Source organism: Sapajus apella, unplaced genomic scaffold, assembly GCF_009761245.1.
Source record: "Sapajus apella isolate SASKATOON/1434 unplaced genomic scaffold, GSC_monkey_1.0 scaffold13, whole genome shotgun sequence".
NCBI classification, from domain to species: domain Eukaryota; kingdom Metazoa; phylum Chordata; class Mammalia; order Primates; family Cebidae; genus Sapajus; species Sapajus apella.
The window spans coordinates 19,748,272-19,758,561 of record NW_022436953.1 but is presented as its reverse complement, the minus strand read 5'-3'; the positions used below and the strand labels follow the sequence as shown (position 1 = coordinate 19,758,561).

General features: G+C 39.5%; 1 protein-coding gene and 1 long non-coding RNA gene across 2 annotated transcripts in view; one reads left to right on the top strand and one right to left on the bottom strand.

Annotated features, from left to right (window-relative positions):
* Window positions 1-9,410, top strand: part of LOC116553977 — a 14,204-nt gene extending 4,794 nt beyond the window's left edge. Inside the window, exons 2-3 of the long non-coding RNA XR_004269991.1 lie at window positions 1,905-1,909; window positions 9,281-9,410. This is a non-coding gene — a long non-coding RNA (uncharacterized LOC116553977). The remainder of the gene's footprint in view (window positions 1-1,904; window positions 1,910-9,280) is intronic.
* Window positions 1-10,290, bottom strand: part of PNLIPRP3 (pancreatic lipase related protein 3) — a 50,322-nt gene that overhangs the window by 19,129 nt on the left and 20,903 nt on the right. Inside the window, exon 5 of the mRNA XM_032281755.1 lies at window positions 4,805-4,913. Coding sequence (XP_032137646.1) covers window positions 4,805-4,913 — 109 coding nt within the window. The remainder of the gene's footprint in view (window positions 1-4,804; window positions 4,914-10,290) is intronic.

The window sequence follows — 10,290 nt, the reverse complement described above, 5'->3', positions numbered from 1 at the left end:
AAAAAAAAAAAAAAAGAAATCCCATAGCTGTTCCTCACTGGGCCTGCCTGACCCCACCAGCTCACCCCGCCTTTGCTATTAAAAAAAAATAGTAATACAAATGGAAAGCTGGAAGCCCAGAGACATGAAGTGACTTGACAAGGTTACCATACATTGGAAGCAAACTGGACTAAGAAGCCCAGTGTCCAGACTCTCATCCCATTGCCTTATGTTCAAATGCGTAAAATAAAGGTAAGATAGCGGGGAGTCTTTAAAACGTTATGATCTTTCACATATCTAAGCACTTCTGTATTCGACAATTATTTGTCAAGCACATAGTATGTGCCAGGAACTAGGTTCAACATTCAGATTTGAGGAATAAGACCTTGGTTTGTCCTCAAGGGATTTTCCATTTGTTGGGAAAGGTACTCCAATCAGTGTCCTCTGTGCAGAGGCAGTGGTGAACATAAGCATTATCCAAGTATGGAGAAGCAACATATAACCCAGTCTTGGAGAATTAGGACATGCTTCTGTAAGAGATAAGAAACACTGCCAGGCACAGTGGCTCACGCCTGTAATCCCAGCACTTTGGGAGGCCGAGGCAGGTAGATCATGAGGTCAGGAGTTCGAGACCAGACTGGCCAAGATGGTGAAACCCTGTCTCTGCTAAATAGACAAAAATTAGCTGGGCGTGGTGGTGGGCACCTGTAGTCCAAGGTACTCGGGAGGTTGAGGCAGGAGAATCACCTGAACCCAGGAAGCAGTGGTTGCAGTGAGCCAAGATCACTCCACTGCACTCTAGACTGGGTGACAGAGCAAGACTCTGTCTCAAAAAAAGAAAAAACAAGAAAGAAAAGAAAAATAAAAAAAACACTAGCAGAGATTTGGGGGACGAGAGGAGTTGGCCAGGGCAAAGGTAAAGTGGGCAGCATCCCAGGGGAGGAGAGAGAGAAGGTATATGCCTCCAGGTGAAAGAGCAGCATGTTTGGGAAACTGTAACTATTTTGCTGGGGGCTGGTGTGTAGAGTCCTAGGATGTGGTGGACGATCAAGGTAGTATTGGTAGCAGAAGTCAGATGTTACCTGAACCATGTCAAGGAGTTTGGACAAGATGTCACCAATGGGAAGCTGTTGCAAGCTTGCAAGCAGGGGAGATTTATGATCAGGTTTATATTTGAGCACAATCCCTTTGCTGCGATATAGAGGCTGGGTCCCAGAGAGGGGAGGATGCAGAGCAGCACTGCCATTGATCCCCATGGAAATGTGGCATGAGCAAGGAAGGAATGTCTGTATTATCGCTCTGAGATGCGTGTTGCCTCAGCACACTTAGCTTGTCATAGGATTTGCATGTTTTTTAAATTTTTCTGACTAACATAATCATTAAAAGAGCAATTATAGAAAAAGAATAGGAGAGAAGAGGGGGCCTAGAATGGAAACTTGAAGAACATAAACATATAGGCAAAGGCAAAAGAAAAGAAACTCATGAAGTAGCCTGGAGAGAAGGAGTCAGAAAAACAAAGACAACCAACAAGATGCGAAATCACAGAAGCTAAGAGGAGGGAGTGCTTCAGCAAGGCGGGAGGGGTCCACTGGGACAAATTCTGCAGAAGAGTTAGGTAAAATACAGAGTCAAAAGGTCTGGTGGAGCTCCATAAAACCCACTAGTGATCTGGTAACTGGTTTTGAGGAAAGAAGCTAGGTAGCAGTGGGTCAGGGAGAGAATGAACTCGAAGGAAATGCAATCACTCCACTTTCAGCTTTTGTGGAACTTGGATCTGGAGGGATGCAATGGGCTAGGGCATCAGTTAGAAGGAAATGGGAGGCCAGGCAGGAAGGGGTGCATTTCAGCACAGCCGTTCTGTTGACAAGATCTGAGGAAAAGTGAACAAATGACTTAAGTCCACAAAGAAGGGGTGGAACTCAGAGCACAGGTGAAGAGAAAATTAGACAGATCAATGAAGTAAAACACCATGCATATGAATGAAGCATTCACACTTAACAAAGAAAGAGGAAAAAGCATTTATCTCACAATTAATCTTCAACTCTTGGAAGAATTTTTATTTTACTAGTGTGATTACACACAACTTTCTAATAAAGTCAGGATTCCTGGGGAGAAACATCCAAAGACAGGTATATCTCAGGTCATATTGATTGGAGGACAAGGCAACCAGATTAAAAAAAAAATGTCAGTCTTTTCAAGAGGTAGGGAAGAGGGAACATTGGATTTGTTGTAGGACATCTCAGGAGAAAAGTCTACAGAAAGGAAGAAACTATTACGTTCAACCTATTAATTAACCTTAGGGAGAGAGACATGATCCCTTACTACATGAGTGCGAACTAACCATTTGGGATCTGAGTGTATAGTATGTGTGTATTTGGGTCTGTGTGTGTGTGTCAGCATAATGAGAGTAATTTTTCCTCAAATAAGGAAAGCATCGGTGGTGTTTATAAATAAAAATAAATAAAAGCAGAATCAGCTGAGTAACCCCCTAACTATAGTTATTATGACAACTACTTACCATTTATACGTGAATACCAAAGACATAGACACTTATACATGTCCTTGATGTGTTTATCATATTAATTTTGTTTTAACTGGTTTGGCATATAGCTAAAATCTGTTTTTTAGGTCTCAGTTCTTCTATTACTCAAGGAACATAATTGTTCAAAGACTAATTTCTCAGAGGAATATAGATTACAACATCCACATGATATTAATTCTTTGGACATTCAGAAAGCCTTTAAAAATCTGTTTTCTATTTACCCAGCAGGATAATTCACCTGATAGGAAAAACTAGAGTTAAACGGTATCTAATTTTTGAAAAAACTTAATAAAAACAAAATCTCTTTGAATTGATCGTAACCCAGTATGAATTGTAAATGCAAGTGTGTGTCCTCCCTCTTCACCCTGGCTGGGTCATCTCATAGCCTGTGTGAGGCTGTGAGGCCCCATGAGGTTCCTTCTTCAAAAGATGAACTCATTTCTTCTTTTTTTCTGGGCTTGAAAATTGACGGCAAAGGGGAGTTTTTGCCACATAATGACTTTAGTGTAAAAGTTCAATTTTTATTACTCTAAATAAGAATGACGGTGGTGAAGGTGGGTGAGGGGGAGTTTGGAGCAGAGAGCTAGAAGAGAGATGACTTATAGCAGAAATAAGCCTGTTATATCAACAGATTGCACAGACAAAATACTTTAATCCCAATTTGGAATTCTTAGATATATATATTTTAAAAACTATGTTCTAAATTGCGATTTGCCTTTAAAGTGTGTGTGTGTGCGCGCGCGCACATGTGTATGAGAGACAGAGAGAGAGAGAGGATATACACACACATGCACACAGAGCACAGTAGTTTAACAAAAAGAAAATGTGCTATTGTGTGCCAAGCCTGGAGTCAATGTGGTAAGGGAGGCTTTCTATTAAAAATAGTAGGCTCATACATAATTATAAGATCATGTGATATAATATTTGTATTTTCAAATACAATAGATAGAGGCACATGTCAAAGGGTATGAGAAGCACAGAGAATTAATTCCTGCCTGAGGAAGTAACATTTGAGGTGAATCTTGACCAATGAACAGTGAATGCTCAGGAAGAGGTACAATAGCATGTGCAAAGGCACAGAGCATGAAAAACTATAATGAAACATGACAAGTCTACATGACAAGCTAAGAGGCTGTAGGCAAGGAGATACCCTGAGAGGTTTGGAGCAGAGAAGTGACATGTTCTGCATCTAGAAAGATAAGCCTGGCAGCACTTGTAGAAGACTAGGCTAGGGCACTAGTGGGGATGAGGCCAGAGATGATGGACTGAGTGAGGACAATAACCAGGGGGTAGACAGGGAAAAAGCAGATGAAGGACACATGGGGCTTGCTTACTGGTTGTTGGTGGGGGATGCGGAGGGAGAGGCCAGCCCCGCCTGTCGGTAAAGGAGCTGATGCTTTCACCCTCATCCTTCTCACACAATTGGTTTGGAAAAGAGTTCAGGGAGGAGACATGATTAATTATTATACCCCCAAATCCAATTCATGTTATATACTTTACTCTGCAACTTATTTTTAGGCTTAACAGTATATCCAGAGGTAATATTAAAAATGGTAACAACTGAGTAAGTGGCAGTCCAGGTGTGTTGCAGACTCCCAGGACAATCAGTGGGACTCAAACTCATTCTTTTTAAAAAATAACTTAAAAAAATATATAATAGTTGTCCATGTTTGGGGGATACATGTGACATTTTGAGACATGTAATGATCAAATCAGGATAATTGGGATATCCCTTGACACAATCATTCAACTTTTCTTTGTGTTGGGAACATTTTAGTGCTTCTCTTCTAGCTATTTTGAAATATGCAATAAATTATTGTTAACTATAATTTCCTTATCAAATACTAGAATGTATTCCTTCTAGCTAACTGTATTTTTGTACCCATTAACCAACTTCTCTTCAGCCTCCCTTCTCTTCTTCCCTTCCCAGACTCTCATAACCACCATTCTGCACTTTACCTCTATGTAAAACTCATTCTTTGAATTACTGGTATGAAATCCCAAAGCGTGAAATGTATTATAATTCATCCATCCATTCAATTGTGGGTGAGAGATCACTTAGTTTCTCTTTCATTGTCACCACAGACAATGCTGCAATGAACACCTTTCAAGCGTATCTGCACATTTCTGCTTTGAAGACACTTTCATGTTTTATTTCATGTGAATCACATTTTGTAGCATCTTACATTGTCTTCTACAGTATTATTTGGTGTTCAGATACCTGATATTGTGTGTAAACAAATATTTAAACATACTAAAGGCCCAAAGGCAGGGCATGCTTACCAGTTATTCTTCCAAGGCCTGGGATCCTTGACCCAGCTTCCCCAGCCAGATGAGCTCCCAAGCTGTGGCCAATCAAGTGCACTTTAGAAGGAGAATATCCAAATTTTTTCTGAAAGGAAAACAGAATAAGTATTTTTACAAGAGCAGTGGAATAGCTTAAATATGATTTTAAAAAGAGAGGAAAAAAAAAGAGCCAACATGGTTCTCCCTTTTACACATAAGATAGGCACTGGTAAAGTCTCAAAGTGACACCTCTGCCTACATCCTTATCCGACTGAAGGAGAATAGATGGGTTTGGAAGAATGGCTTCTATAGAGCTCTTCTGCTTGTGCTAAGGGGCTATCCTGTGGTCCTTGGAAGCAGGAGAACAGCTCCAGCAACTATATTTGTGCTTCTAGCTCCGTGGTGATCCTTCCTGAGGCCCAATCCTTTCAGCATGCCCACAACACGCATCAAAGGCAGTTTATTACTATAATGTTATCCACCTTGCCTGTGTCTGTATCCTACAGGTTAAAGCAACACTAGAAAATGTATGGGATAACTTTGGTTTTAAAACAGGAGCTTTAAAGAATATTCACAAACGCAAATAACTCAGTATCAAGAAAGCAAATGACTCAAATAAAAAATGGGCAAAGGATTTGAATAGTTCTCAAAAGAAGAACAGCAAACAAAAACATACAAACAGCCAACAGATTCATGAAAAAATATCAAACCTCCCTAATCATCAGGGAAATGCAAATCAACATCATAATGAGATATTACCTCACATCTGTTAGAATGGCTATTATAAATAAAAGATAACAAGTGCTGCCAAAGATTTAGAGAAAAAGGAAAACTTACACACTGTTGGAGGGAATGTAAATCACTATAGCCATTATGGAGAATTGTGTTGTTTCCTCCAAAAACTAAAAATCAAATTACTGTATGATCTATCAATTTCACTTCTGGGAATACGTGCAAAGCCATCAAAATCATTATGTTGAAGAAGAGCTATTTGTGATCCCATTTTCATTGCAGCATTAACCACAATAGCCAAAATATGGAATAAACCTGTGCCCATCAATGAAATAATGGATAAAGAACATGTGGTATACCTATACAATGGAAAAAGGAAATTCTATCATTTGTGACAACATGGATGAACCTGGAAGACATGCTAAGTGAAAGAAGCCAGGCACAGAAAGACAGACACTGCATGACCTCGCTTAATATGTGGAATTTAAAAAAGCAAAACTACATAAGAAGAGGAGAATAGTTGTTATCAGAGGTTGAGGTTGGGCTGGGTGGGGAATAGGGAGATATTGATCAATGGGAGCAAAGCTTCAGCTACATGGGAGGAATAGGTTTCTGAGATTTACTGCATAGCATAATGACTATAGTTAATAATAATGCATTGCATATTTCAAAATTGCTGAATAGATTTAAAATGTTCTCATTATTAAAAAATGGTTTGGGAAGTGTCAGATATGTTAATTAGATTGATGTAATAATTCTACCATGTATACATGTGTACATATATTAAAACATCACAATATACCCCATAAATATGTGCAATTATTATTTGTCAATTAAAAACAAAAATTTAAATAAAAAAGAGTATTCACAAATAGATTATACATCTAGAGTTTAAACAAACCAAACTGTGATAGGGAACAAAGGAGCAAGCATTTTTAAATGTTTTAAATATCAGAATAAATTTAACATGAAACCTACCATCTTAACAAAATTTTAATTGTACAACCCAGTTTTGCTAAATACAGGCATGATGTTGTTCAGTAGATCTCTAGAATTTACCTATCTTGCATAATTGAAATTTTATACCCATTGAATAGCAACTCCATTTCTCTTCTCTTTTCCCCACCTCCTGAAAAGAAGCACTCCACTCTCTACTTCTATGAGTTCACCTATTTTAGATACCTTATGTGAGTGGAATCATGCAATATTTGTCCTTCTGTGACAGGCTTATTTCACTTAGCATAATGTCCTACAGGTTCATCTGTGTTGTTGCATATGACAGGATATTCTTCTTTCTTAAAATTGAATAATATTCCATTGTGTATATATACCTTTTCTTCATCCATTCATTTGCTGATGGACATTTAGGTTGTTTCCATGTTTTGACTATTGTAAATAATGCTTCAATGGACACGGAAGTGGAGATATCTATTCTAGATCCTGATCTCAGTCTTTTGGATAAGTACCTAGAAGCGTGATTGCTGGATCATAAGGTAGTTTTATCTATATTTTTTTGAGGAATCTCCACAGTGTTTTCCATGATGGCTGCACCATTTTACATTCCCACCAACAGTGTACAAGAGTTTCAATTTCTCCTAATTCTCAACATTTACAATTTTATTTTTTTGATAATAGCCATTCTAAAAGATGTGAGGTGGCATCTCACTATGAATTTGATTTGCATGTCCCTGATGATTAGTAATGTTCAATATTTTTTTATAAACCACTTGGTTATTTGCATCTTTAAAAAAAAGCCTATTTAAGTCCTTTGCTCATTTTAAAGTCAGGTTGTCTTGTTGTTATTAAGTTGTTAGAGTTCCTTATATATTTCGGATGTTAAACCCTTATCAGATACATTGTAACATATATGGTTTGCAAATATTTTCTCCCATTCCATAGGTTGTCTTTTTACTGTGTTAATGGTTTCCTTTCCTGGGCAGGATCTTTTTAGTTTGATGTAGTGTCCTGTGTTAGTTCATTTTTGCATTGCTATAAAGAAATAACTAAACCTGGGTAATTTATAAAGAAAGGAGGTTTAGCTGGCTCATGGTTCTGCAGGCTATATACAGAGCATAATGCTTGAATCTGCTTCTAGTGAGGCCTTAGGAAGCTTAGGATCATGGGGGAAGGCAAAGGAAGAGCTGGTGTTTCACACAGTGAGAGCAGGAGTAAGAGGCAAGTGGGGAGGTGTCATGCTGTTTACAACCAGATCTTGTGCAAACTAACTGAACAAGAACTCACTCATCACCAAGGAGGTGGCACTAAACCATTCATGAGGGATTCATCCGCTTTATCTAATGCCTCCCACTATAAGCCCCATCTCCAAACTGGGGATTACATATCATGATGAGATTTGGAGAGGAAACACACCTAAACCATATCATTCCACCCCTGGGCCCCTAAACCTCATGTCCTTTTCACAATGGAAAATACAATCATCCCTTCCCAATACTCCCTCAAAGTGTTAATCATTCTAGCGTCACTCAAAGTTCAAAGTCAAAAGTCTCATCTGAGACTCAGGCCCAGTTCCTTTTACCTATGAGCCTGTAAAATAAAAAACAAGTTATTTACTTCCAAGATATAATGGTGGTACAGGGATTGGATAAACAGTCCAATTCCAGAAAAGAGAAATTGGCCAAAAGAAAGAGGTAGTAGGCCCCACGCAAATCTGAATCCCAGCAGGTGAGGGATTAAATCTCAAAGCTCCAACATAATCCTTGACTTCATGTCCCAAATCCCGGTGTGAGGAGTGGGCTCCCAAGGCCTTGGGTAGCCCTGCCCGTGTGGCTTCTCTGGGTGTAGCCAACATGCTGCTCTCTGGGGCTGGAGTTGAGTGCCTGCCAGTTTTTATAATCATGGATCTTCCAGTGGATCTACCATTCTGGGTTCTGGAGGGCAGCAGCCCCTTATCACAGCTCCACTAGGCAGTTCCCCAATGGGGACTCTGTGTGGGGGTTCCAACCTCATGTTCCTTCTTGGCATTGCCTTAGTAGAATTTCTCTGTTGGGGCTCTGCTCCTGCTGCCTGGGCACTCAGGCTTATCCATACGTCCTCTGAAATCCAGATAGAAGCTGCCAAGCTTCCTTCATACTTGCACTCTGAGCATTTGCTGATTTAACACCACTTGAAAACTTCCAAGGCTCATGGCTTGCACCCTTGGGGGTTTGTTCTAAGCTGTACCTGGGACCCTTGGAGCTGAGGCTGGAGCCTGAGCAGCTGGGATGCAAGAGGCAGTGTCTTGAAGGCTGAGCAGGGCAGTGGCACCCTACATATCTGATTGTAGATTGTTAGAAGCAGCCAAGCCACATCTTGAATGCTTTGCTGCTTAGAAGCTTTTGCTAGATACCTGAAGTCATTACTTTAAAGTTCAACATACCAAAGATCCCCAGGGTGTGGACACAATGCAGCTAAGCTCTTTGCTATGGTGTAACATGGGTGACCCTTACTCCAGCTTCCAATAACTTCATCATTTCTATATGAGACCTCATCAGCCTGGACTTCACTGTCCATATCTCTATCGTCATTTTGGTCACAACCATTTAACAAGTCTCTAAGAAGTTTCAAGCTTTCCCTCATCTTTCTGTTTTCTTCCCCAAGACTCTCCCAACATCTGCTCACTTCCCAGCTCCAAAGTCACTTCCACATCTTGAAGTATCTTGAAGTATAGCAATGCCCTGCTCCTTTTTACTCATTTTTTTTATGTTAGTTCATTCTTGTGTTGCTGTGAAGAAATATCTAAAGCCGAGTAATTTATATTTTAAAAAAAGAGGTTTAATTGGCTCATGGTTCTGTAGGCTGTATATAAAGCATAGTGCCAGCATTTGCTTATATCAAGGGCCTCTGGAAGCTTACAATCATGGTGGAAGGCAAAGGGGATGTTGGGGTACCACATGGCAACAGCAGGAGCAAGAGAGTAAGGGGGGGTGCCATGCTCTTTTAAACAAACAGATATTGTGTGAACTAACTGAGCAGAACTCACTCATCATCAAGAGGATGGCACTAAGCCATTGATGAGAGATCCACCCCATGATTCGATATCTCACACTATGCCCACCTCCAAATTGTTGACCACATTTCAACATAAGATTTGGAGGGGACACACATCCAAACCACATCCTCCTTTTTGTCTAGTTTTGCTTTGGCTGCCTGTGATTTTGGTGAAATATCCAGGAAATCATTGTCAAGTCCAATGCCATAAAGCTTTTCTTCTGTTTTCTTTTTTGAATTACATATTTTTAGGTGTTATGTTTGTCTTTAATCTATTTCAAATTGATTTGTGTGTGTGTGTGTGTGTGTGTGTAGTGTAGACAAGGGTCCAATTTAGTTCCTTTTTATGTGGATATCCAGTTTTCCCAATGCCATTTGTAGGAAGAGCCTATCCTTTCTTTATTGTGTATTCTTCCTACCCTTGTGGAAGATCTGTTGACAATACGTGCATGAGTTTCCTTCTGAGCTCTCTATTCTGTCCCACTGGTCTCTATGTCTGTCTTTATGCCAGTGCCACACTGCTTTAATTACTGTATTTTTGTAATAAATTTTGAAATCAGGAACTGTGATGATTCCAGCTTAGTTCTTCTTTAACAAGATTGTTTTGGCTATTTACGGTCCTTGGTGCTTCCATATACATTTTACAATTGTTTTTACTATTTCTGTTAAAAAATGCCATTGGAATTTTGATAGGTACTACATTGAATCTACAGATAGCTTTGGGTTGTATGAACATTTTGATAATATTGACTCTTTTGATTCAT